General features: G+C 59.6%; 1 protein-coding gene across 1 annotated transcript in view; it reads left to right on the top strand.

The window, feature by feature from the left end:
* The window catches only part of LOC116996866 (disintegrin and metalloproteinase domain-containing protein 33-like), a 41,799-nt gene extending 27,567 nt beyond the window's left edge, over nt 1-14,232 (top strand). Inside the window, exons 14-24 of the mRNA XM_033060888.1 lie at nt 50-245; nt 651-759; nt 1,185-1,389; nt 5,394-5,471; nt 6,522-6,630; nt 7,460-7,610; nt 9,494-9,584; nt 11,035-11,280; nt 12,159-12,322; nt 12,588-12,605; nt 13,447-14,232. Coding sequence (XP_032916779.1) covers nt 50-245; nt 651-759; nt 1,185-1,389; nt 5,394-5,471; nt 6,522-6,630; nt 7,460-7,610; nt 9,494-9,584; nt 11,035-11,280; nt 12,159-12,322; nt 12,588-12,605; nt 13,447-13,492 — 1,413 coding nt within the window. The 3' untranslated portion in view covers nt 13,493-14,232. The remainder of the gene's footprint in view (nt 1-49; nt 246-650; nt 760-1,184; nt 1,390-5,393; nt 5,472-6,521; nt 6,631-7,459; nt 7,611-9,493; nt 9,585-11,034; nt 11,281-12,158; nt 12,323-12,587; nt 12,606-13,446) is intronic.
* Nucleotides 14,233-27,068: the final 12,836 nt, after the last annotated feature.

The following is a 27,068-nucleotide window of genomic DNA, read 5'->3' on the forward strand; positions in this document are numbered from 1 at the left end:
TGTGCCAGCTGTGCCCTGTGCTGTGTGCTGACCCGCGCTCTCCCCACAGCTGAAGGCGGCAGGGACGATGTGCCGGGAGGCTGCAGGATCCTGTGACCTGCCCGAGTTCTGCACGGGCTCCTCCCCGTACTGCCCGGCCAACGTGTACCTGCTGGACGGCTCCGAGTGCGCGCACGGGCACGCCTACTGCAGCACCGGCATGTGCATGACCCACCAGCAGCAGTGCGTGCAGCTCTGGGGGCCAGGTCAGCCCTGCTCCCCGGGTCCCCCTGGGGCTGCTCCTGGGGCTGGGGGTGCCCCTGGACCCCTGGCAGTGCCCCACGTTGGAGCAGCTGGGGCAGTGGGAGGGTCCCTGACATGGCATGGGTGGGATGGGTGGGATTTGGGGTCTATTCCAAACCATTCTATGACCAAAATCCTCCACAAGGCTCCAGAAAAATGGGGAATTCACCCTGCTGTCCTTGGCCCAGCACCCACAGCAGCAGCTCTTGGAGACCTTTCCATGTCCAGCCTTGGGCACTGCCAGGGTTCCAGGGACAGCCACAGCCGCTCTGGCACCTGTGCCAGCCCCTCCGTGAGCACCCAGCTGCTGCTGCTGCTGCTCTGGGGGCTCCTGGCTGCTGTTCCCCAGGACTTCTCCCCGTGTGCAGGAGCGTGGCCAGCGCCTGACGCCTGCTTCCAGGACGTGAACATGGCTGGGAACACCTACGGCAACTGCGGCAAGGACAGCCAGGGCCGCTACGTCAAGTGTGACAAGAGGTGGGTGCAGCCCCTGTGACCCCTCCTGCAGCCCCTGCCACGGCACTGGCAGTGCCCCAGCCTCGGGGCAGCCCTGGTTTGTACCCCAGGGAGCCACCAGTCCCTCCTGGGCTGTGTCCCTGTCGCTCTGGGACGCTGGCCTCGGTGATCTCCAGGTCTTTCCCAGCCCAGCAATCTGTGGTTCCATTGTCCCAGCACCTCCCAGCCCAGCCTGATGGAAAACCAAAGCCAGTGCATGGTTTTCAGGGAGTGTGTGCTCTCTGGTGTTCCCAGGGATGTTGGGGCCTGCCCCTCCCCTGGCTGTCCCCTCCACCATTTCTGTGCTGTCCCTTGAACCTGCTGAGCCCCTCCAGAAATCCACGGGAGTGGGATGGTGGGGCTGGGAGGGCGAGGGGTCCCAGCTGTGCTGGCTGTGCCCGCTCCAGGGATGCCATGTGTGGGAAGATCCAGTGCCAGAGCTCTGCCAAGAAGCCCCAGGGGACCAACACGGTGTCCATCGACACCACGATCCGCTTCAAGGGCCGCGAGGTCAAGTGCCGCGGCACCTTCGTCTACAGCGCCAAGGACGACCAGGAGGACCTGTCCGACCCTGGGCTGGTCCTGACGGGCACCAAGTGTGGGGATGGCATGGTGAGTGTCCATTCTGGGGTGGGGGGTACCCATAGTGTCCATCCCTGGGTGAGTGTCCCTTCCTGGGTGAGTGTCCATCCCTGGGTGTGTGCCCATCCCTGGGTGAGTGTCCATTCTGGGGTGAGTGTCCTTTCTGGGGTGAGTGTCCTTTCTGGGGTGAGTGTCCATCCCTGAGTGAGTGTCCATCCCTGGGGTGAGTGTCCATCCCTGAGTGAGTGTCCATCCCTGGGGTGAGTGTCCATTCTGGGGTGAGTGTCCTTTCTGGGGTGAGTGTCCATCCCTGGGGTGAGTGCCCATCCCTGGGTGAGTGTCCATCCCTGGGGTGAGTGCCCATCCCTGGGGTGAGTGCCCATCCCTGGGTGAGTGCCCATCCCTGGGGTGAGTGTCCATCCCTGGTGTGACTGTCCATCCCTGAGTGAGTGTCCATCCCTGGGGTGAGTGTCCATCCCTGGGGTGAGTGTCCATTCTGGGGTGAGTGTCCATCCCTGGGGTGAGTGTCCATTCTGGGGTGAGTGCCCATCCCTGGGTGAGTGTCCATTCTGGGGTGAGTGTCCATCCCTGGGGTAAGTGCCCATTCCAGGGGTGAGTGTCCATCCCTGGGTGAGTGTCCATCCCTGGGTGAGTGCCCATCCCTGAGGTGAGTGCCCATCCCTGGGGTGAGTGTCCATGCCTGGGTGAGTGTCCCTTGTGGGGTGAGTGTCCATCCGTGGGGTGAGTGTCCATCCCTGGGGTGAGTGCCCATCCCTGGGGTGAGTGTCCATCCCTGGGGTGAGTGCCCATCCCTGGGGTGAGTGCCCATCCCTGGGTGAGTGCCCATCCCTGGGGTGAGTGTCCATCCCTGGTGTGACTGTCCATCCCTGAGTGAGTGTCCATCCCTGGGGTGAGTGTCCATCCCTGGGGTGAGTGTCCATTCTGGGGTGAGTGTCCATCCCTGGGTGAGTGTCCATTCTGGGGTGAGTGTCCATCCCTGGGGTGAGTGCCCATTCCAGGGGTGAGTGTCCATCCCTGGGTGAGTGTCCATCCCTGGGTGAGTGTCCATCCCTGGTGTGAGTGTCCATCCCTGGGTGAGTGCCCATCCCTGAGGTGAGTGCCCATCCCTGGGGTGAGTGTCCATGCCTGGGTGAGTGTCCCTTGTGGGGTGAGTGTCCATCCGTGGGGTGAGTGTCCATCCCTGGGGTGAGTGTCCATCCCTGGGGTGAGTGTCCATCCCTGGGTGAGTGCCCATTCCTGGGGTGAGTGTCCATTGTGGGGTGAGTGTCCATCCCTGGTGTGAGTATCCCTTGTGGGGTGAGTGTCCATCCCTGGGTGAGTATCCCTTGTGGGGTGAGTGTCCATCCCTGGGTGAGTGTCCATCCCTGGGTGAGTGTCCCTTGTGGGGTGAGTGTCCATCCCTGGGTGAGTGTCCATCCCTGGGTGAGTGCCCATCCCTGGTGTGAGTGTCCATCCCTGGGTGTGTGTCCATCCCTGGGGTGAGTGTCCATCCCTGGTGTGAGTGTCCATCCCTGGGGTGAGTGTCCATCCCTGGGTGAGTGTCCATCCCTGGGGTGAGTGTCCATCCCTGGGTGAGTGTCCATCCCTGGGGTGAGTGTCCATCCCTGGGTGAGTGTCCATCCCTGGTGTGAGTGTCCATCCCTGGGGTGAGTGTCCATCCCTGGGTGAGTGTCCATCCCTGGGGTGAGTGTCCATCCCTGGGGTGAGTGCCCATCCCTGGGGTGAGTGTCCATCCCTGGGTGAGTGTCCATCCCTGGGTGAGTGTCCCTTGTGGGGTGAGTGTCCATCCCTGGGGTGAGTGTCCCTTGTGGGGTGAGTGTCCCTTGTGGGGTGAGTGTCCATCCCTGGGTGAGTGTCCATCCCTGGGGTGAGTGTCCCTTTTGGGGTGAGTGTCCATCCCTGGGTGAGTGTCCATCCCTGGGGTGAGTGTCCATCCCTGGGGTGAGTGTCCATCCCGGGGTGAGTGTCCCTTGTGGGGTGAGTGTCCATCCCTGGGGTGAGTGCCCATCCCTGGGGTGAGTGTCCATTCTGGGGGTGAGTGTCCATCCCTGGGTGAGTGTCCATTCTGGGGTGAGTGTCCATCCCTGGGGTGAGTGTCCATCCCTGGGGTGAGTGTCCATTGTGGGGTGAGTGTCCATCCCTGGGGTGAGTGTCCATTCTGGGGTGAGTGTCCATCCCTGGGGTGAGTGTCCATCCCTGGGGTGAGTGTCCATCCCTGGGTGAGTGTCCATCCCTGGGGTGAGTGTCCATTCTGGGGTGAGTGTCCATCCCTGGGGTGAGTGTCCATCCCTGGGTGAGTGTCCATTCTGGGGTGAGTGTCCCTTGTGGGGTGAGTGTCCATCCCTGGGGTGAGTGTCCATCCCTGGGTGAGTGTCCATCCCTGGGGTGAGTGCCCATCCCTGGGGTGAGTGCCCATCCCTGGGGTGAGTGTCCATCCCTGGGTGAGTGTCCATCCCTGGGTGAGTGTCCCTTGTGGGGTGAGTGTCCATCCCTGGGTGAGTGTCCATCCCTGGGTGAGTGTCCCTTGTGGGGTGAGTGTCCATCCCTGGGGTGAGTGTCCCTTGTGGGGTGAGTGTCCATCCCTGGGTGAGTGTCCATCCCTGGGGTGAGTGTCCATCCCTGGGTGAGTGTCCATCCCTGGGGTGAGTGCCCATCCCTGGGGTGAGTGCCCATCCCTGGGGTGAGTGTCCATCCGTGGGGTGAGTGTCCATCCCTGGGGTGAGTGTCCATCCCTGGGTGAGTGTCCATCCCTGGGGTGAGTGTCCATCCCTGGGTGAGTGTCCATCCCTGGGGTGAGTGCCCATCCCTGGGGTGAGTGCCCATCCCTGGGGTGAGTGTCCATCCCTGGGTGAGTGTCCATCCCTGGGGTGAGTGTCCATCTCTGGGTGAGTGTCCATCCCTGGGTGAGTGTCCCTTGTGGTGTGAGTGTCCATCCCTGGTGTGAGTGCCCATCCCTGGGGTGAGTGCCCATCCCTGGGGTGAGTGTCCATCTCTGGGTGAGTGTCCATCCCTGGGTGAGTGTCCATCCCTGGTGTGAGTGCCCATCCCTGGGTGAGTGCCCATCCCTGGGGTGAGTGTCCATCCCTGGGGTGAGTGTCCATCCCTGGGTGAGTGTCCCCTGTGGTGTGAGTGCCCATCCCTGGGCTGGGCTGTCCTGTAGGTCCAGCCCAGGGTGCTCAGGGCTCTTCTGGTCACAGCCAGGCCCTGGGACAGCTCCTTCCACCCCTGCAGGCTCGGTGACAGCTCACCTGCAGTCCCCAGGTGTTCCTGGGCCACACCTTCTCACCTGGGGCGTTTGTGGGCATCACCAAATACTCAGAATGGTTAGGTCACCAAGTTGTTCTCTCTGCACCAAATCAGTTCAGAGTGGAGCAGCCCCTGCAGGAATTGCCCCAGGATTTGGTGGATCCCTCCTGAAGGGATTGTTTCCCAGAGGAAGCAGGAGATCTCTGCCAGGATTCAGTGTCACAAATCCAGGGCTAAATCCAGGGTCTCTGCAGCCCCTGCCTCTCCAAGGGCTTTGGAGGGGTCAGTTGAGCTGACAGAGGGCAGAGGCTGGCAGAGGACACGGAAGGAGGGATGTGTTCCAGAGAGAATTGGCTGTGCAGACACAGCTTTCCCTGCCTGGCATTTGAACAGTGAAATTTTCATTGGGAAGGCCAAAGCAGTGACATTTTCATGAGGAAATATGGCCAGTTTTGAAATCCAACATTGTTTATTTTGGCCAGGGCCTGGGTTTTAGGGCCAAGTGGGGAATGTTTCCCAGGAGCTGGCAGGTGTGTGGAGGGCTGGGGGTGGTGGCTGGGCTTGGCTGAGCCGTCCTGTATGGGAACGGGAGGGAAATCCATGGGCTGGAACAGTTTCACCACCAGTCAGGTTTGGAGCAATTTTCCATCAGTCAGATCCTTTGGAGAACCCCAGGGTGCAATTTTCCAGCAGTCAGATCCTTTGGAGGACCCCACGGTGCCACTGTCCCCTGCCCTGGTCCTTGTCTGAGCTCGTGTCCCTCGCAGGTGTGCAAGGACCGCCGGTGCCAGAACGTGTCCCTGTTTGAGCTGGAGAAGTGCGTGTCGCGCTGCCACGGCCACGGGGTGAGCCTGGGGCAGGGCTTGGGGCCAGACCAGCCACAGGAATGGGCTCTGGCACCTCGAGGGTTTCTGCTTTCTGTCCCATGTGCCAGCCCCAGCAGGGCTCAGCGTGTCCCAGCCAGGGGAAGGACTCTGGTGGTGCTGTGGGGACTTGGATCAGGTCTGAGCCCAGCTGGGGAGTGTTTGCAGCTCAGAGCAGGTGCCTGGGCCCCCTGAGAGCAAAGCCGGAGCTGGAAAGAGAGCTGGGGCAGCAGAAAGGCAGGAAATGGGTCAGGAATGGGAGGAGAACCAAAGCTGGAAGGTCCCAGTGGTTTGAGCTCTGTGGAGAGCAGGGCTTTGCCAGATGAGGCAACAGAAACTGCTGTGGGAATTCCTGCTGGGTTATGGGAGGGATAAAACAGCATAAACATAAAACATCTGACTTGCCCTTTTGTGAGAGATAGAACATCCAGATCTACCCTTTTGTTCTGCCCAGAGTGGTTAAGGCTCTCAGGGCTGGAGCTGGTCAGCCTGGAGGAGAGAAGGGTCTGGGGAGCCCTTCCAGCACCTTCCAGCACTAAAAGGGGCTTACAAAATAGAGAGTGACAGGACCAGGGGGAATGGCTTCAAACTGAAGAGATGGAGATGGGATTTGGGGCAGGAATTGTTCCCTGGCAGGGTGGGCAGGGCTGGATGGGATTTGGGGCAGGAATTGTTCCCTGGCAGGGTGGGCAGGGCTGGGTGGGATTTGGGGCAGGAATTGTTCCCTGGCAGGGTGGGCAGGGCTGGCACAGGGTGCCCAGAGCAGCTGTGGCTGCCCCTGCATCCCTGGCAGTGCCCAAGGCCAGGCTGGATCCACCTGGGACAGGGGGAGGTGTCCCTGCCATGACAGGGGTGGCACTGAGTGATTTTTAAGGTCTCTGCCAACCCAAACCACCCCAGGACTCTGTGATCTCAAGGGGCAGCCTTGTCAGGGGTGAAGCTCCTCCAGACCTGTGTCACCACCTGTCCATGCCCATGGAGCATCGCTCCCACACATCCCCGGGGGTGTCCAACCCTCTCCTGTGTCCCCAGGTCTGCAACAGCAACAAGAACTGTCACTGTGACCCGGGCTGGGCCCCCCCGTTCTGTGACAAGCCGGGCCTGGGGGGCAGCGTGGACAGCGGCCCCGTGCAGAGCCACCGTGAGTGCCAGCGGTGCCAGGGCTCAGGGTGCCAGGGGGGCTGCTGGGTGCCAGGGGGGCTGGAGTGGTGCCAGGGCTCAGTGTGCCAGGGGGGCTGCAGTGTGCCGGGGGGCTGCAGTGGTGCCAGGGGGGCTGGAGTGGTGCCAGGAGTGCCCCAGTGGTGCCAGGGGGGCTGCACTGTGCCAGGGGGGCTGCAGTGTGCCAGGGGGGCTGGAGTGGTGCCAGGGGGGCTGCAGTGGTGCCAGGAGGGCTGGAGTGGTGCCAGGGGGGCTGCAGTGTGCCTGGGCTCAGTGTACCAGGGGGGCTGCACTGTGCCAGGGGGGCTGCACTGTGCCAGGGGGGCTGGAGAGGTGCCAGGGGGGCTGCAGTGGTGCTGGGGGTCTGCAGTGTGCTAGGAGGGGCTGCAGTGGTGCCAGGGGGGCTGGAATGTACCAGGGGGCTGGGTGTCTCAGGGCTCAGTGTGCCAGGAGGGGCTGCAGTGGTGCCAGGGGGGCTGGAGAGGTGCCTGAGGGGCTGCAGTGGTGCCAGGGGGGCTGGAGTGGTGCCAGGAGTGCCCCAGTGGTGCCAGGGGGGCTGCAGTGGTGTCCCAGTGGTACCAGGGGGTCTGGGTGCTTCAGAGGGGCTGGGTGGGACCTGTTCAGGCAGCCCCACACCCTGTGCCCAGCTCTGGCTGTTGGTGGCACCCATTGTCACCAGAGGCCACTGAGGGCCTGTTCCCTTCCCCGAGGGGTGCCCAGGAATGGGCAGGTGGGGTCAGCACTCACAGGGAGTGAGGCCAGGGGCTGGTGGCCCCTGCAGCCCCTCACTGGTCCCTGTGCCTGCCCTGCAGAGCACGAGTCCGTCCTGATCGCCCTGGTTGTGGTCTCGCTGTTCCTCCTGCCCGCCCTGATGCTGAGCATCTACTACTGGTACCAGCAGGAGAACTCCCTGCTCAGCAGGTGGCTCAAGGAGACGAGGCACAGGAGCCACGGGGCCTGCAGGTGTGTGGGGCACCCCAAACCCGCCCTGCCCAGCTCCCACCGGGCTCTGGGGCTGTGGGGCTCCTCAAACCCGCTCTGCCCAGCTCCCACTGGGGTCTGGGGCTGTGGGGCTCCCCAAACCTGCTCTGCCCCGCTCCCACTGGGGTCTGGGGCTGTGGGGCTCCCCAAACCCGCTCTGCCCAGCTCCCACTGGGGTCTGGGGCTGCACAGACCCAGCCTGGCAGGTGTGTGGGGCACCCCAAACCCGCCCTGCCCAGCTCCCACTGGGGTCTGGGGCTGTGGGGCACCCCAAACCCGCTCTGCCCAGCTCCCACCGTGTCACAACCTGGCAGGGCTGTGGAGCTCCCCAAACCTGCTCTGCCCCGCTCCCACTGGGGTCTGCCTGTGTGTGGGGCACCCCAAACCCACTCTGCCCAGCTCCCACTGGGGTCTGGGGCTGTGGGGCTCCCCAAACCTGCTCTGCCCCGCTCCCACCGGGGTCTGGGGCTGTGGGGCTCCCCAAACCCGCTCTGCCCAGCTCCCACTGGGGTCTGGGGCTGCACAGACCCAGCCTGGCAGGTGTGTGGGGCACCCCAAACCCGCCCTGCCCAGCTCCCACTGGGGTCTGGGGCTGTGGGGCACCCCAAACCCGCTCTGCCCAGCTCCCACCGTGTCACAACCTGGCAGGGCTGTGGAGCTCCCCAAACCCGCTCTGCCCCGCTCCCACTGGGGTCTGCCTGTGTGTGGGGCACCCCAAACCCACTCTGCCCAGCTCCCACTGGGCTCTGGGGCTGTGGGGCACCCCAAACCCACTCTGCCCAGCTCCCACTGGGCTCTGGGGCTGTGGGGCACCCCAAACCCACTCTGCCCAGCTCCCACTGGGGTCTGGGGCTGTGGGGCACCCCAAACCTGCTCTGCCCAGCTCCCACCGGGGTCTGGGGCTGTGTCACAGCCTGGCAGGGCTGTGGGGCACCCCAAACCCGCTCTGCTCAGCTCCCACTGGGGTCTGGGGCTGTGTCACAGTCTGGCAGGGCTGTGGGGCACCCCAAACCCGCTCTGCTCAGCTCCCACTGGGGTCTGGGGCTGTGGGGCACCCCAAACCCGCCCTGCCCAGCTCCCACTGGGGTCTGGGGCTGTGTCACAGCCTGGCAGGGCTGTGGGGAGCTGGGGCTGCACAGACCCTGCTCTGAGTCTGAGCAGCTTTGTCCAAGGCTCAGCAGTTCCTGAGCCCAGCACACGAATGGGCCCCTGGACAGGACAGTCCCAGGGACTGGTGAATCCTCCTCCTGGTATTGAGGAGAATTCACATTCCCTGCAGGCTGCCCATCACAGAGTGACCATCTCTGCTGCCCGTCACACACTGACCATCACTGCTCAATACACACTGACCATCCCTACCCATCACACACTGACCATCACTGCCCATCACACACTGACCATCCCTGCCCATCACACACTGACCATCCCTGTCACACACTGACCATCACTGCCCATCCCACACTGACCATCCCTGCCCATCACACACTGACCATCACTGTCACACACTGACCATCACTGCCCATCACACACTGACCGTCACTGTCACACACTGACCATCCCTGCCCATCACACACTGACCATCCCTGCCCATCACACACTGACCATCCCTGCCCATCACACACTGACCATCCCTGCCCATCACACACTGACCATCCCTGTCCCACACTGACCATCCCTGCCCATCACACACTGACCATCCCTGTCACAAACTGACCATCCCTGCCCATCACACACTGACCATCTCTGCTCCCCAGCAGTGAGGGCTGGCTGTTAATGAGGTGTTAATTGAGAAGGAGCTGCTGGCTTTTGAGGCAGCTGGTGCTCACCTGGTTGTTTTGTTTTGCCACGTCCCTAATCCCCAGCAGGAACAAATCCATCGGGCGGAAGTCGAGCAGTGCCCATCCCAAAGCTGCTTTCACCCTGAGGAACATTTCAGCCTCCAGCCACCCCTCTAAGGTCAGTGACAGCTCACTCAGGGCCGTGGTAACTTCATAAATGCAGTGGTAACTCACTCAGGGCAGTGGTAACTTAATAAATACAGTGGTAACTTAATAAATACAGTGGTAACTCAGGGCAGTGGTTACTTAATAAATACAGTGGCAACTCACTCAGGGCAGTGGTAACTTAATAAATACAGTGAAAACTTAATAAAATAAATACAGTGGTAACTCACTAAAGGCAGTGGTAACTTAATAAATACAGTGGCAACTCACTCAGGGCAGTGGTAACTTAATAAATACAGTGGTAACTCACTAAAGGCAGTGGTAACTTAATAAATACAGTAGTAACTCACTCAGGGCAGTGGTAACTTCATAAATACAGTGGTAACTCAGGGCAGTGGTTACTTAATAAATACAGTGGTAACTCAGGGCAGTGGTTACTTAATAAATACAGTGGTAACTCAGGGCAGTAGTAACTCATTAAAGGCTATAGTAACTCACTCAGGGCAGTAGTAACTCATTAAAGGCTATAGTAACTCACTCAGGGCAGTGGTAACTCAGCTGCCAAGTTTGTTTTCCCTGCTGGGATGTGAATCCTGAGGACATCACACCTGCTCCCAGGAGCTGGGCAAGCCCTGCCTCGTGTGTGCACTGAGCCAGGTGTGCCCATCCCTCCTAGAACTGAGTTTGTTGAGCTCCAACTCCCCTGGTGATCACCTGGAGCCTCCACTGGGAAATTTCCCATATGGAAAAGGGATGGATGGGAGCAAGGGATGATCACAGCCTGTCCTGGGCTTTCATGTTAATGAGCCCAACGTTCAAACCAAGTTGGTCTTTGGCTTTGTAGTTTGATTTGTGGTGTCCTGTTCTTCCTTCTCAAGTCATTGCTTTTGGCTCCTGCAGCTTTGGTTATTCCTTCATTTGGTTATTCCCTCATTTTCCAGAAGTTTTTTTTATTTAACCTGTACCACACTTCAGTGAATTTTTAACTTTTAGCCTTCACTGGTGCTTTTTGAGTACCAGGGCCAAATTTAGGAAGAATTCAGGTTTTTTGGATGATGTCTCCCATCTGCTGGAGATCTGGTGTGGGTTCACCAGAGCTGACTCTGCTCTGGATCTCCAGCCCCTTTCTCATCCCTGTGTGTTCCCATGGGGTGAGTGAGGAGCAAACACAGAACCACAGAGTCAGGAAGGTTGGAAATGCCCTCTAATGTCCATGTGTGAGATCCTCAAATCCAGCCATCAACACTGGCAGGTTCCCCACTGATCACCCTCTGCAGCTTTTGGGTGGGATGGTGCAAGTGGTGGCTGTAAGAGGAGAGCCCAGGAAAAGCGGGGACAGAACTGTTCAGCAGCCAGGAAAAAGGAACATCAGTGTTCAGCAGCCAGGAAAAGGGGACAGGTGCAGTTTATCACCCAGGAAAGCTCAGCCCCAGGATCTTCCCCCACTTCTCTGTCCCCTGCAGGGCCCAGGGACCGCGTTCCTCCCCAAGCCCAGCGCTGCCCCGCCCGGCTCCCAGCCCATCAACGTGGTGCACCCCCTTCGCCCCGCTGCCCACGCCGTGCCCGCCCGCCCCAGGGACCCCAGACCCGCCAGGCCCCCTCCCCCCGCCAGCAGATCCCCCCTGGTGCCCCCCAAAGCCGGCGCCTCCCAGGCCAAGCTGCCCCCTCCGAGGAAACCCCTGCCCTGCAGCCCCGTGAGGAGCCCTCAGGTGAGCAGCACTGAGGGGAGCAGCACTCAGGTGAGCTGCCCTGCCTGGCTCTGCTCCATTCCACACTGGGGACCCAGGGCTTGGGCTGGGCTGGGTTTGGGTTGGGTTGGGTTTGGTTTGGTTTGGTTTGGTTTGAGCTGGGCTTGGTTGAGTTTGGTTTGGGCTGGGCTTGGTTGGGTTTGGTTTGGGCTGAGCTTGGTTGAGTTTGGTTTGGGCTGGGTTTGGGTTGGTTCTGGTCTGGATCTGGGCTGGGTTTGGGGTGGATTTGGGCTGGGCTTGTGCTGGGTCTCAGTTGGGTTTGGGCTGGGTTTGGGCTGAGTTTGGGCTGGGTCTGGGCTGGGTTTCGGGTGGATTTGGGCTGGGTCTCAGTTGGATCTCAGTTGGGTTTGGGCTGAGTTTGGGCTGGGTTGGGTTTGGGGTGGATTTGGGCTGGGCTTGGGCTGGGTCTCAGTTGGATTTGGGCTGGGTTTGGGCTGAGTTTGGGCTGGGCTTGGTTGGGTTTGGTTTGCTTTGGTTTGGTTTGCTTTGGTTTGGTTTGGGCTGAGCTTGGTTGAGTTTGGTTTGGGTTGGGCTTGGTTGAGTTTGGTTTGGGTTGGGTTTGGGCTGGGTCTCAGTTGGATCTCAGTTGGGTTTGGGCTGAGTTTGGGCTGGGTCTGGGCTGGGTTTGGTTGGGTCTGGGCTGGGCTCAGTTTAGGATCTGTCACAGCCCCTGAGGGCTGGAGCTGCTCTAACACTGCAGGAAGCCCCTTAGAGCTGAGGATCTTTTAAGGGTTTTGGGGCTGTTCTGTGCTTTGAGGGATCCCAGCTCTGCCGGGGAGGGAGGTTTGTGGGAGCTCCCTGGATGTTCCTTTAAGGATTTTGTCTCCCCATGCCCCCAGGTGGTCCCAAAGCACCCAGCCCCGCGCCGGCCGCTGCCGGGCAGTCCCCTCCTGGCCAAGGAGCTGCCTCCTGCCCACGGACAGACCCTGCTGGTCATGGTCCCTCCTTCCAACTTCAAAGTGTCGGGGACAAGTGGCTCGAGCCACCCCTCGAGGCCGTTCAAGTGAGTGGGGAGGAGCTGGGTGTCCCCCACAGCTGGGTGTCCCCAATGCTGGGGGCACTGGGGGCCTCGTGGGAGTGACCTCCCCAAGGGCTGGAGTGACCCCAGGTCTGGCTGGGATGGGTAAATGGCCAAGGCTGGGAGGTGGAAGGTGCTGGGTGAGGGAGGTGCCACCCCTGGGAGTGCCCAGAGCCTGGCAGGAGCTGCTGGGGCTGTGCTGGGCACTGGGGGAAGGGATGGCTGCTGACCTCTGCCCTTCCCTCTGCAGACCAATGCCACCTCAGAGGTGAGTAGAGAACATTTATATTACCTGTGCTGGGCTTGGCCCTTGGGTGAGCACTGGGTGGGAAATGGGGAGCAGCCCTCCTTCCCAGGGGCTCCTGGATGAGCAGGACATGTCCCAGCTGGGGTGGGGCTCCTGTGTCCCAGGGAGGGGGGGATGAGGGTTTCTGTGTCCCAAGGAGTGGGGGATGAGGGTCTGTGTGTCCCAGGGAGGGGGGGATGAGGGTTTGTGTGTCCCAGGGAATGGAGATGTGGGTTTGTGTGTCCCAGGGAATGGAGATGAGGGTTTCTGTGTCCCAGGGAATGGAGATGTGGGTTTCTGTGTCCCAGGGAATGGAGATGAGGGTTTCTGTGTCCCAAGGAATGGGGGATGTGGGTTTCTGTGTCCCAGGGAATGGAGATGAGGGTTTCTGTGTCCCAGGGAATGGAGATGTGGGTTTGTGTGTCCCAGGAAATGGGGATGTGGGTTTGTGTGTCCCAGGGAATGGAGATGTGGGTTTCTGTGTCCCAGGGAATGGGGGATGTGGGTTTGTGTGTCCCAGGGAATGGGGGATGTGGGTTTCTGTGTCCCAGGAAATGGGGATGTGGGTTTCTGTGTCCCAGGAAATGGAGATGTGGGTTTTCCAGTTCAGAGTTGGGAGGTGAAGCCCAGGTCCTTTGCAGTGTCACTCCTGCTCCCAGCCCTTGAGCACTGCTGAATCCTCTGGGGTGGGGCAGAGGAGCCCCAAGGATCCTCTCCTGAGCCCAGCCGTGTCCAGGGAGGAATTCCTGACCCGGGGAGGTGGTGCTGGGATGGCTGTGCCTGCACTCACACCCCCTCCCCTTTCTCTCCTCTCTTGCTCCAGGCCAGTCCCAGCCATCAAAGCCCAATCCTCCTTCTCAAAGAAGTGACAATGCCAGGACACCTGCCCACCCCTGCTGAGCTGGCTCTCCTGATTTGCACTGCTGTGGCCACAGGGCTCTCCCGTTCCTCTTGTCTCAGTAACCCTTTTGATACCAGAGACTATTTTTGTAGGACAGAATTTGTACTCAGCACACGAACTGCCGGTGGGGGTGGACAAGGGGGCATTGGCACCACGGCTGAGCCAGGGCTTGGCTGCAGGTGTGGTCTCCATGAGGAGATCCCACCACAGCTCCTGGCACTGCTGCCTGGCCAGTTCCCCTCCCAGCCCCAGCTCCTTCGGACACTGCACACGGGCTGGGACAAGTGACCGGGCAGGGACGTCCCCACCCAAGGACGATGCTGGTGACAGTGTGGTGTCCTTGTAGCTACCTCCTCCTTCTCCTGCAGGCCTGGTGAGCCCCCCCAGCTCCAGAGACCTTTGCCATGACAGCAGTGCTGGGACATTTCCATGAAGGATCCAAGTTCTCAGGCTCCTCCTGACCTCCTGTCCGATTGCACAAGGAAGAGGTGACGGCGCTGGGGTCACCTGCAGGGAGAAACTGGGAATGTCTGAATGCCCCAAGTGCCACTGGGGCACTGAATGCCCAAAGAGCCGGTGCCAGCCGCTTCCCAGGGTGCTTTTGAGGGGCTCAGCAGCCCTCCCAACGTGTCCTGTTCCCTGTTCCCTGCTCCTGGGCCAGGCCAGCCATGGGAACAGGAGCAGGATGGTTCCTGCCCAAAGGAACAGGAGCAGGATTGTTCCTGCCCAAAGGAACAGGAGCAGGATGGTTCCTGCCCAAGGGAACAGGAGCAGGATTGTTCCTGCCCAAAGGAACAGGAGCAGGATGGTTCCTGCCCAAGGAACAGGAGCAGGATGGTTCCTGCCCAAGGGAACAGGAGCAGCATGGTTCCTGCCCAAGGGAACAGGATGGTTCCTGCCCATGGGAACAAGAACAGGATGGTTCCTGCCCAAAGGAACAGGAGCAGGATGGTTCCTGCCCCAGGGAACAGGAGCAGGATTGTTCCTGCCCAAAGGAACAGGAGCAGGATGGTTCCTGCCCATAAGAACAGGAGCAGGATGGTTCCTGCCCAAGGAACAGGAGCAGGATGGTTCCTGCCCAAGGGAACAGGAGCAGGATGGTTCCTGCCCAAGGGAACAGGATTGTTCCTGTCCAAGGGAACAGGAGCAGGATTGTTCCTGCCCAAGGGAACAGGAGCAGGATGGTTCCTGCCCAAGGGAACAGGAGCAGGATGGTTCCTGCCCAAGGGAACAGGAGCAGGATTGTTGCTGTCCAAGGGAAGAGGAGCAGGATGGTTCCTGCCCCAGGGAACAGGAGCAGGATGGTTCCTGCCCGAGGAACAGGATTGTTCCTGCCCAAAGGAACAGGAGCAGGATTGTTCCTGCCCAAGGAACAGGAGCAGGATGGTTCCTGCCCAAGGAACAGGAGCAGGAGTGTTCCTGCCCAAGGGAACAGGAGCAGGATTGTTCCTGCCCAAGGAACAGGAGCAGGATGGTTCCTGCCCAAGGGAACAGGAGCAGGATGGTTCCTGCCCCAGGGAACAGGAGCAGGATTGTTCCTGCCCCAGGGAACAGGAGCAGGATGGTTACTGCCCAAGGAACAGGAGCAGGATTGTTCCTGCCCAAAGGAACAGGAGCAGGATTGTTCCTGCCCAAAGGAACAGGAGCAGGATTGTTCCTGCCCAAGGAACAGGAGCAGGATGGTTCCTGCCCAAGGAACAGGAGCAGGATGGTTCCTGCCCAAGGGAACAGGAGCAGGATTGTTCCTGCCCAAGGAACAGGAGCAGGATGGTTCCTGCCCAAGGGAACAGGAGCAGGATTGTTCCTGCCCAAGGGAACAGGAGCAGGATTGTTCCTGCCCAAGGAACAGGAGCAGGATGGTTCCTGCCCAAGGGAACAGGAGCAGGATGGTTCCTGCCCCAGGGAACAGGAGCAGGATGGTTCCTGCCCAAAGGAACAGGATTGTTCCTGCCCAAGGAACAGGAGCAGGATTGTTCCTGCCCCAGGGAACAGGAGCAGGATGGCTCCTGCCCAAGTAACAGGAGCAGGATGGTTCCTGCCCAAAGGAACAGGAGCAGGATGGCTCCTGCCCAAGGAACAGGAGCAGGATTGTTCCTGCCTGAGAGAATAGGATTGTTCCTGCCCAAGGGAACGGGATGGCTCCTGCCCAAGGGAACAGGAACAGGATTGTTCCTGCCCAAAGGAACAGGATGGTTCCTGCCCGTGTCTTTGGCTTGTCCGAAGCCTTGGCTGCATTTCTCTGTGCCTCAGTCCCCCCTCGGGGGTGTTTCCTACCTCACAGGGCTGTTGTGAGGTTTGACAAAGGGATTCTTGGGAGGGATTCCCAGCCCTCCATCCCAGGTGCTGTTGACCTGCACAGTTGGTGCCACTTTCCTGTGACTTGACCTGCGGCTCGATCAGGGTCTGAAATGACAACAAAGACTTTGTGAAGTCCCCTGGCTCCTCTGGCTCTTTTTTTGCTCCCTGTCCCCTGACCCTTCACACTGCAGGGGATCTCCAGGCTGTGACCTGATCCAAACAGGTCCCAGGGGTCCCATGAACCAGGCTCCAGCTGTGTGTGACCTGTCAGCTACAGCAGCACAGCTCCCATCCCACCTGGGAAAAACCCTTTGGGGACTGTCCAGCCATGTGTGGGCTCAGGGACAGCCCTTGGGCAGCTGCTGTGGTGTTCCATTGTCCCACTGTCACAGAAGAAGGGACAGAACTGGCTGGGGCCACCTTAACCCTTAAACTGCCCTTACCCCCAGGTTTGTTTTGAAGTTGTTGCACCTGGTTCTTCCCTGAAGCATCTTCAGGAGGAGTTTTCCATGGAAAGGGGTGGAATGGGCATTGGCAGGGAGGTTGGGAGTGCCCATCCCTGGAGGTGGCACTCAGTGCTTGGGGCTGGGGACAAGGTGGGGACTGGGCACAGCTGGGACTCAGTGACCTTGGAGGGATTTTCCAAGCTAAATCATTCTGGGGTTCTGTGATCCCTGGTACCTCCAGATCTTTCTTGGTTCGTGGATATGCAGCTGGGATCAAGGATCCAACATCTCCTCTTACTCTGGTATAAAATCAGAGGTTGGAAAGGATCTCTCGAATTCATCCTCAGACGAGCTCCAGGACAGGATTAATGAACTGATCCCTAAACATTCCCAAAGTCCCATTTCTTTAGGGATCTCCCAAGGATTTCTGGCATGGTCAGAGTTGAGGGAGAGCCTGTGGAGCTGCTGGAGAGGGAGGCAGCTCCCTGTGGGTGTTCAGCAGTGCAGAGAAGGTTTGGAGTCCCTGCAGTGCTGAGGTGGTTGCAGAAAACCCCTCTGGAGGATCAGACCTTCAGCTCAGTGACAGAGGAGGGGTGGCAGCGCTGTGGTCACAAGCCCTGAGGGACAAGGACCTGGCTCACACACCTGGGCTGGGCAGGGCAGGACTGGCTCACACACACCTGGGCTGGGCTGGGCTGGGCTGGGCTGGGCAGGACTGGCTCACACACCTGGGCTAGGCTGGGCTGGGCTGGGCTGGGCTGGCTCACACACCTGGGCTGGGCTGGGCTGGGCTGGGCTGGGCTGGGCTGGGCAGGACTGGCTCACACACACCTGAGCTGGGCTGGGCTGGGCTGGGCTGGGCTGGACAGGACTGGCTCACACACACCTGAGCTGGGCTGGGCTGGGCTGGGCTGGGCTGGTCTGGCTCACACACCTGGGCTGGGCTGGACTGGACTGGGCTGGGCTGGGCAGGACTGGCTCACACACACCTGGGCTGGGCTAGGCTGGGCTGGGCTGGGCTGGGCTGGCTCACACACACCTGGGCTGGGCTGGGCTGGGCTGGGCTGGGCTGGGCTGGCTCACACACACCTGGGCTGGGCTGGACTGGGCTGGGCTGGGCAGGACTGGCTCACACACACCTGGGCTGGGCTAGGCTGGGCTGGGCTGGGCTGGGCTGGCTCACACACACCTGGGCTGGGCTGGGCTGGGCTGGGCCGGGCTGGGCTGGGCCGGGCTGGGCTGGGCTGGGCTGGGCCGGGCTGGGCTGGGCCGGGCCGGGCCGGGCTGGGCTGGGCTGGCTCACACACACCTGGGCTGGGCTGGGCTGGGCTGGCTCACACACACCTGGGCAGGGCAGGACAGGATTGAGCTGGGAGGACTTGGCAGAGCCCCCTTCGTGCCCCAGGGCTGCTGGGCTGGCCCGGGGCTGGGCTCACAGCACAACCCGTGCCCACAGACCCCTCTGCCCTCTCCGGGATGTCCCTGCACAGCCCGGGCTGGCCCGGGACAGGCTGAGGCAGGACCAGCCCTCCCAGCCCGTTTTCAGAGGGAGCAGCACAGACAGCCCAGTCCGGACCAGTTCGGGGATGGATCCTCGCTGGTTCAGGGGTGTGGGACACTGCTGGGACAGGGGACACTGCTGGTTCAGGGGTGTGGGACCCTGCTGGGACAGGGGACACTGCTGGTTCAGGGGTGTGGGACACTGCTGGTTCAGGGGTGTGGGATCCTCTGGTTCAGGGGTGTGGGATCCTGCTGGGACAGGGGTGTGGGACACTGCTGGTTCAGGGGTGTGGGACCCTGCTGGGACAGGGGATCCTGCTGGTTCAGGGGTGTGGGATCCTGCTGGGACAGGGGTGTGGGACACTGCTGGTTCAGGGGTGTGGGACCCTGCTGGTTCAGGGGACACTGCTGGTTCAGGGGTGTGGGACCCTGCTGGTTCAGGGGACACTGCTGGTTCAGGGGTGTGGGACCCTGCTGGGACAGGGGTGTGGGACCCTGCTGGTTCAGGGATGTGGGACACTGCTGGGACAGGGGACACTGCTGGTTCAGGTGTGTGGGACACCGCTGGGACAGGGGACACTGCTGGTTCAGTGGTGTGGGACACTGCTGGGACAGGGGACACTGCTGGTTCAGGGGTGTGGGACCCTGCTGGTTCAGGGGTGTGGGATCCTGCTGGTTCAGGGTGGGGCACTCAGGTGTCCGTGTCCATCCTGGCACACCCACACGAGTGGTCCGTGGGACGGGCAGGGCTGGGGTTTGGGCTGCGGGATCAGTTCGGGATGAAGGAGCAGTTCAGTTCGGGTGCTGGATCAGTTCGGGATGAAGGAGCAATTCAGTTCGGGTGCCCGGTGGCACCAGGTGGCAGCAGACGGCCGCGGATCTCCTGCTCCTCCTCTCTAAACTGCTGCGATTTCCATGGACCGCAGCCTCAAGCGCTGCTATTCCCCTTGATCTCTCTCCCCTGCCCCATCATTTACAAACCCATTAAAATCATCGGCTGGGTGAGCCGAGGCTGCTGAGCGCTCCTGGTGACTCGCTCAGCTTCCAGCTGCTCTCTGTGGAGCTTTCCTTTTACCGAGTGGAATTTGTGCAAGGCTGGGAGAGCTGGGAATGTTCCCCTGGAGAAGGGAAAATGCCAGGGAATGCTCAGAGTCCCTGCAGGGGCTCCAGGAGAGCTGGAGAGGGACTGGGGACAAGGGCTGGAGGGACAGGACACAGGGAATGGCTTCACTGGGAAAGGGGAGATTGGGCTGGGATGTGGGCAAGGAATTCCTGCCTGGGCTGGAATTCCCAGATTTGCTGTGGCTGCCCCTGGATCCCTGCAGTGCCCGGGGAGTTCAGCCCTTGGAGCTTTCCTGGGGCACTTTGGGGAAACCAAACCAAACCAAACCAAACCAAACCCCTCAGCTGGGGACGTTTCCTCCTGGAGCCCGGACTGGGAGTGGCCCAGCACTGCCCGGTTTGCTGTGGTGTCCTGGCCCAGTTTGCTGTGGTGTCCTGGCCCAGTTTGCTGTGGTGTCCTGGCCCAGTTTGCTGTGGTGTCCTGGCCCAGTTTGCTGTGGTGAACTGGCCCAGTTTGCTGTGGTGAACTGGCCCAGTTTGCTGGGGTGTCCCGGCCCAGTTTGCTGTGGTGTCCTGGCCCAGTTTGCTGTGGTGTCCTGGCCCGGTTTGCTGTGGTGTCCTGGCCCAGTTTGCTGTGGTGTCCTGGCCTGGTTTGCTGTGGTGTCCTGGCCCGGTTTGCTGTGGTGTCCTGGCCCGGTTTGCTGTGGTGTCCTGGCCCAGGCAGGCTGTGGTGTCCTGGCCCAGTTTGCTGGGGTGTCCTGGCCCGGTTTGCTGTGGTGTCCTGGCCCGGTTTGCTGTGGTGTCCTGGCCCAGTTTGCTGTGGTGTCCTGGCCCAGTTTGCTGGGGTGTCCCAGCCCAGTTTGCTGGGGTGTCCTGGCCCAGCCAGGCTGGGGTGTCCTGGCCCGGTTTGCTGTGGTGAACTGGCCCAGTTTGCTGTGGTGTCCTGGCCCAGTTTGCTGGGGTGTCCCAGCCCGGTTTGCTGGGGTGTCCCGGCCCAGTTTGCTGTGGTGTCCCGGCCCAGTTTGCTGTGGTGTCCCGGCCCGGTTTGCTGTGGTGTCCCGGCCCGGTTTGCTGTGGTGTCCCGGCCCGGTTTGCTGGGGTGTCCTGGCCCAGTTTGCTGGGGTGTCCTGGCCCGGTTTGCTGGGGTGTCCTGGCCCAGTTTGCTGTGGTGTCCTGGCCCAGTTTGCTGGGGTGTCCTGGCCCAGGCAGGCTGGGGTGTCCTGGCCCAGTTTGCTGGGGTGTCCTGGCCCGGTTTGCTGTGGTGTCCTGGCCCAGTTTGCTGGGGTGTCCTGGCCCGGTTTGCTGTGGTGTCCTGGCCCAGGCAGGCTGTGGTGTCCTGGCCCAGGCAGGCTGTGGTGTCCTGGCCCAGTTTGCTGGGGTGTCCTGGCCCAGGCAGGCTCTGTCCCCAGGGTGCAGGACACAGTGACACTGCTGCTGTGAACCTTGGAATAAAACCATGGAAAACCATGGAATATCCTGGGCTGGAAGGGACCCAGCAGGATCATCCAGGCCAACTCCTGCCCTGTGCAGGACACTCCAAGAACCTCACCCCATGCCTGAGTGCCCTGCCAAATGACTTTTGAACAACTCCATTTATTTTCTCATCCTTTTATATTTTCTTTTTTTCTCTCTCTTTTTTTTTTTTTTTTAAAATTTTCCCTTCCCTTTTATTTTTTTTCTCTCTTTTTTTTTTTTTTTTAAATTTCTTTTCTCTTTTATTTTCTCCCTCTGTGCAGCGTGCTGGGCTGCAGGAGAGGAGGGGAACGGGCTCCTGGAGCAGGAGCACCCAGCCTTGGGCAAGCAGCACATCCCAGCACAGGAGCTGCAGGCAGCCAGACACGCACAGACCAAAGGAGGAAATCAAAGAGAAAGGGAAAACAAGCAGTGGAGCGGGTAATGAAGAGCTCCTGCAGCCCAGGAGCCGGGCCATTCATCACCCTGCAGCCCTGCTCTGTCCCTGCTGGGCTTGGCTTGGGCAGGAGCTCTCTGCAGCCACCCAGGCTGGCCAGGCCCTCCTGGGGCCAGGGACAGAAATGGAATTCCATCAGAAATGGAATCACAGAGCTCAGCTGGGTTTGGGCTCTCTGCATCTGCTCTTCTGTGCACATGGAGAGAGGGAGAAAAATCCTTTAGAGTGGCACAGCCCGTGTCAGACACTGGGGAGTGCTGGTGCTGAAGGGCTGCCCAGAGCCCATGGCTCTCTGCCAAATTCTGAGGTGATCCTGGAGGGTGAGAGCCTGTCCAGCCTCATCTCCCAAATTCTGAGGTGATCCTGGAGAGCTCAGAGCCTGTCCAGCCCCATCTCCTGAGTTCTGAGGTGATCCTGGAGAGCTCAGAGCCTGTCCAGCCTCATCTCCTGAGTTCTGAGGTGATCCTGGAGGGTCAGAGCCTGTCCAGCCCCATCTCCTGAGTTCTGAGGTGATCCTGGAGGGTCAGAGCCTGTCCAGCCCCATCTCCCAAATTCTGAGGTGATTCTGGAGGGTCAGAGCCTGTCCAGCCCCATCTCCCAAATTCTGAGATGATTCTGGAGAGCTCAGAGCCTGTCCAGCCCCATCTCCTGAGTTCTGAGGTGATCCTGGAGAGCTCAGAGCCTGTCCAGCCCCATCTCCTGAGTTCTGAGGTGATCCTGGAGGGTGTGAGCCTGTCCAGCCTCATCTCCTGAGTTCTGAGGTGATCCTGGAGAGCTCAGAGCCTGTCCAGCCCTGGTGCTGTGAGGTGAAGGTGAGCTGGGACCATGGCAAAGGTGAGGATGAGGACGAGGCTTTTGATGGAAAGAGTGCAAATGTCACCCAGGGACAAGAGACAGCAGGGACCTGGTCCCCACTGGGGTGACCAAAGGGACAGCAGGGACCTGGTCCCCACTGGGGTGACCAAAGGGACAGCAGGGACCTGGTCCCCAATGACTGACCTGGGGTGACCAAAGGGACAGCAGGGACCTGGTCCCCAATGACTGACCTGGGGTGACCAAAGGGACAGCAGGGACCTGGTCCCCAATGACTGACCTGGGGTGACCAAAGGGACAGCAGGGACCTGGTCCCCACTGAGGTGACCAAAGGGACAGCAGGGACCTGGTCCCCAATGACTGACCTGGGGTGACCAAAGGGACAGCAGGGACCTGGTCCCCACTGAGGTGACCCAAGGGACAGCAGGACCTGGTCCCACTGGGGTGACCAAAGGGACAGCAGGGACCTGGTCCCCAATGACTGACCTGGGGTGACCAAAGGGACAGCAGGGACCTGGTCCCCACTGAGGTGACCCAAACCTCTCTGCTGGCCTGGCTCAGTGGAGCCAGCCTCATTTCCTGCTCTCACACAAGCACAGGTGGCTTTTCCCACTGTTTATCCTCCTGCTCGCTCTGTTTGGTGCCCCTGGCTGCCCTTTGCAGGAAGAAAAGCCGTGGCTCTGAGACAAAGCTTAGTCATTCTTTGAGCTCCAAAGGATTCCTGGCAGGGTTTTTCTCCTCAGCAGAGCCCTTCCCGCGAGGGTTTAGCTCATGTGAAGCTTTTGTGTTGCAAACATCTCAGGCCTGAGTCAAGCCCTCTGCAGGGCTCTGTTCCCGGGCACTTTATTATCATCACTGGTGCAGTTTGCTCTCTGCATGGCTGTGGTTTGTGCAGCAGCACCGAAAACAGCCCAGCTCCTTTGATGTTCCCTTGGCTGCAGCTCTTTTTGGGTTCTGTTCTGTTGTGTGCTTTTCTTCCCTTCCCCTTTCTGAGCAGAAGCAAAAGAAAATCAATTTGAACGAGATGCAGAAAGGTTTCAGAACACGGCGTTAATCAAATCAGCCGTGCCTGTGCTCAGGTGTGGTGGATGAGAAAAGCAGCCCTGGCACCCCTGGGACCCCTGGCACCTCTGGGACCCCTGGTACATCTGGGACCCCTGGTACACATGGAACCTCTGGTACCTCTGGGACCCCTGGCACGAGGCCGAGTGAAAAACCCCAGGGACAATTGGCTGGGGAGAAATTCCTGCCCTGAGCAACCCCAAATATCCCGGTGTCCTGCCCCTTTCATGGAATCCTGGGATGGGATGGGTGGGAAGGGACCTTAAATCCCACAGAACTGATCCAGGTCACTGAGCTGAGCTCTGGGATCACACAGAACTGATCCAGGTCACTGAGCTGGGCTCTGGGATCACACAGAACTGATCCAGGTCACTGAGCTGGGCTCTGGGATCACACAGAACTGATCCAGGTCACTGAGCTGAGCTCTGGGATCACACAGAACTGATCCAGGTCACTGAGCTGAGCTCTGGGATCACACAGAACTGATCCAGGTCACTGAGCTGAGCTCTGGGATCACACAGAACTGATCCAGGTCACTGAGCTGGGCTCTGGGATCACACAGAACTGATCCAGGTCACTGAGCTGAGCTCTGGGATCACACAGAACTGATCCAGGTCACTGAGCTGAGCTCTGGGATCACAGAACTGATCCAGGTCACTGAGCTGAGCTCTGGGATCACACAGAACTGATCCAGGTCACTGAGCTGGGCTCTGGGATCACACAGAACTGATCCAGGTCCCTGGGCTGAGCTCTGGGATCACACAGAACTGATCCAGGTCACTGGGCTGAGCTCTGGGATCACACAGAACTGATCCAGGTCACTGAGCTGAGCTCTGGGATCACAGAACTGATCCAGGCCCCTGGGCTGAGCTCTGGGATCACACAGAACTGATCCAGGTCACTGAGCTGAGCTCTGGGATCACACAGAACTGATCCAGGCCCCTGGGCTGAGCTCTGGGATCACACAGAACTGATCCAGGTCACTGAGCTGAGCTCTGGGATCACACAGAACTGATCCAGGCCCCTGGGCTGAGCCTGGCTCAGCCTGGCTGTGACAGGAGTGGTCTCACTCAGACTCTGGGGTTTTTGTGCTCCCACCAGTCCTGCCTGAGGGATCCCGTGTGCCTGGGAACAGAAGGGTCTGCCAGGGCAGCAGAGAAGTGTCACAATTATTTGGTTTATTCACCCTTGAAGAATGATTTCTGCAGGGCTGGTCCCTGTGGGATGCACAGGTGGGATGTGTCAGGAGGGGACAGCAGGGCATGGGGACAGCTGCAGCAGCAGGGCACAGCTGAGAGCCCAGAGCTGTCCAGGAGGAATTCACAGGGCACAGTTGAGAGCCCAGAGCCTCCAGGAGGAATTCACAGGGCACAGCTGGAGAGCCCAGAGCTGTCCAGGAGGAATTCACAGGGCACAGCTGAGAGCCCAGAGGCATTCAGGAGGAATTCACAGGGCACAGCTGAGAGCCCAGAGCTGTCCAGGGGGAATTCACAGGGCACAGCTGAGAGCCCAGAGCTGTCCAGGAGGAATTCACAGGGCACAGCTGAGAGCCCAGAGCTGTCCAGGAGGAATTCACAGGGCACAGCTGAGAGCCCAGAGCTGTCCAGGAGGAATTCACAGGGCACAGCTGGAGAGCCCAGAGCCTCCAGGAGGAATTCACAGGGCACAGCTGGAGAGCCCAGAGCCTCCAGGAGGAATTCACAGGGCACAGCTGAGAGCCCAGAGCTGTCCAGGAGGAATTCACAGGGCACAGCTGAGAGCCCAGAGCCTCCAGGAGGAATTCACAGGGCACAGCTGAGAGCCCAGAGCTGTCCAGGAGGAATTCACAGGGCAGAGCTGGAGAGCCCAGAGCTGTCCAGGAGGAATTCACAGGGCACAGCTGAGAGTCCAGAGCTGTCCAGGAGGAATTCACAGGGCACAGCTGAGAGCCCAGAGCTGTCCAGGAGGAATTCACAGGGCACAGCTGAGAGTCCAGAGCTGTCCAGGAGGAATTCACAGGGCACAGCTGAGAGCCCAGAGCTGTCCAGGAGGAATTCACAGGGCACAGCTGAGAGCCCAGAGCTGTCCAGGAGGAATTCACAGGGCACAGCTGGAGAGCCCAGAGCTGTCCAGGAGGAATTCACAGGGCACAGCTGGAGAGCCCAGAGCCTCCAGGAGGCATTCACCATTCCAGGAATCCTTCAGGGAACCCCAGCCAGGAGAGGCCCTGCTGCAGAGCTGGGGAAGGTGAGTCCTGGTCACTCTCCTCCTTCCAGGGGTGATCCCTGTGCTCAGGAGTCACCTCAGTCCCATTCCCCCTTTGCCCCCATCCCTGCAGGAATTCCTGGGTGGCTCCCGGCTGTTCTTCCCCAGCTGCTCATCACTCAGCCCTGAGCTGCTGCTGCTTTTGTCTTCACCTTCCAGATCCCTCCCGGGCCTCCAAAGGAAAGATTCCCCTCCCCTGTCCTTATCTGCAAGGTGAAAGGAGGGAGAAGTTCTCTCCTGCCTGGGGGAAGATAAGTCACGTCGGCTCTCCTTTAGAAAACTCTCTAATGCCATTTATCAATTAATTACTGGGTTGCATTTCTGTCCATTAATTCCCCCTGCTGCCTCTCAGCTTTGGGAAGGGCTGTGATGCTCGGGCTCTAATTGTGCTATTCTTTCCCTGCTTTCTTTCTCATTTTCAAGTTGAGTGGATACCAGAGCCCTCTGTGTCTGCTCCTTCATTTCCCCTGCAGATTTCTCTGCCCCCCTTCTCCTCCTCCCCGTGGTGCCCCAAAAGGATTTCACTGGGTTTGGGGGGAGTGGATTAAACTGTGTGGCCCAGGCTTTAACTCCTAATTCTGCTCAGGAATCAATTGTTGTGGAGCCAGGAAAACATTCTCACTTGGAACTTTTTCCTCTGACAGATCCACTTTCAGGTCACCTGCAACATGCTGTGGTTTTATATCAATCTCAGTCTCTTGTTTGGGTTGAAATAACCAAACCAGACAATTTTGAAAGAGAAAAGCTTCAATTTACCTTTTTTACCCCCAAAAAAACCATTTGACGTCTCTGTTTGAAACAATATTTCCCTCGTTTCACTTCAGCTTAAAACACAAGTATTTATTTTAAGTGGGAAGTTTCCACGTACACAAAATGTGTTTATTTTGTTCCAGTGAGAAATGGAAAAGTGCAGCTTTGGGGATGGAGCAAAGGGAGGTTTTGCTTCGGTTCCATGCCTTAATCCCAGAGCTGTGCTCAGCCCCTCCCAGGCCAGGATCCCAAACTGCGGCATGAGGAGCTGCAGGGAGCCCTGCTGGAGCAGGGAGGGGTTTCCTGTTCCTGTCCTGGTACCTGAGCCAGGTGTGCACACCTGAGCACAGCCCTGCTCTTACCTGAGCCAGGTGTGCACACCTGAGCAGGGTCCTGCTCTTACCTGAGCCAGGTGTGCACACCTGAGCACAGCCCTGCTCTTACCTGAGCCAGGTGTGCACACCTGAGCACAGCCCTGCTCTTACCTGAGCCAGGTGTGCACACCTGAGCAGGGTCCTGTTCCTGTCCTGGTACCTGAGCCAGGTGTGCACACCTGAGCAGGGTCCTGCTCTTACCTGAGCCAGGTGTGCACACCTGAGCAGGGTCCTGCTCTTACCTGAGCCAGGTGTGCACACCTGAGCACAGCCCTGCTCTTACCTGAGCCAGGTGTGCACACCTGAGCACAGCCCTGCTCTTACCTGAGCCAGGTGTGCACACCTGAGCAGGGTCCTGCTCTTACCTGAGCCAGGTGTGCACACCTGAGCAGGGTCCTGCTCTTACCTGAGCCAGGTGTGCACACCTGAGCAGGGTCCTGCTCTTACCTGAGCCAGGTGTGCACACCTGAGCAGGGTCAGGCCCTGGAGAAGGTTCTGGCAGTGGAACTCAGTCCAAGCTCGGCGTTCCAGGATCCTTTCCCGGTGCTGTGGATCCTGGAGGACGTGACACTGAAACCCTTTCACAGGATCCTTTCAGAAAGAACAGGAGATTTCCCTGCTGCATGCAATCCCCCTGGTTCCCACCGAGCTGTGCCTGGGGCACACTTTAGAGCCTTGGGGTGTCCTGGGCAGGAGTGGCACTGATGGTCCCTGGGGTCCCTGCCAGCTCAGGATGTTCCATGGTTTCAGGTTTTCCATGGTTCCAGGTTTTTCCATGGTTCCATGGTTCCAGATTTTCCCATGGTTTCAGGATTTCAGGTTTTCCCATGATTTCTGGTTTTCCCATGATTTCAGTTTTTCCATGGCTTCAGGATGTTCCATGGTTCCAGGTTTTTCCATGGTTTCAGGTTTTTCCATGGTTTCAGGATTTCAGGTTTTCCCATGATTTCAGGTTTTTCCATGATTTCAGGATGTTCCATGGTTCCAGGATGTTCCATGGTTCCATGGTTCCAGGTTTTCCCCTGGTTCCAGGTTTCTCATTATTTCAGGTTTTTCCGTGGTTTCAGGTTTTCCCATGGTTCCAGG

This window comes from Catharus ustulatus, chromosome 5 (genome assembly GCF_009819885.2).
Source record: "Catharus ustulatus isolate bCatUst1 chromosome 5, bCatUst1.pri.v2, whole genome shotgun sequence".
Lineage (NCBI taxonomy): Eukaryota > Metazoa > Chordata > Aves > Passeriformes > Turdidae > Catharus > Catharus ustulatus.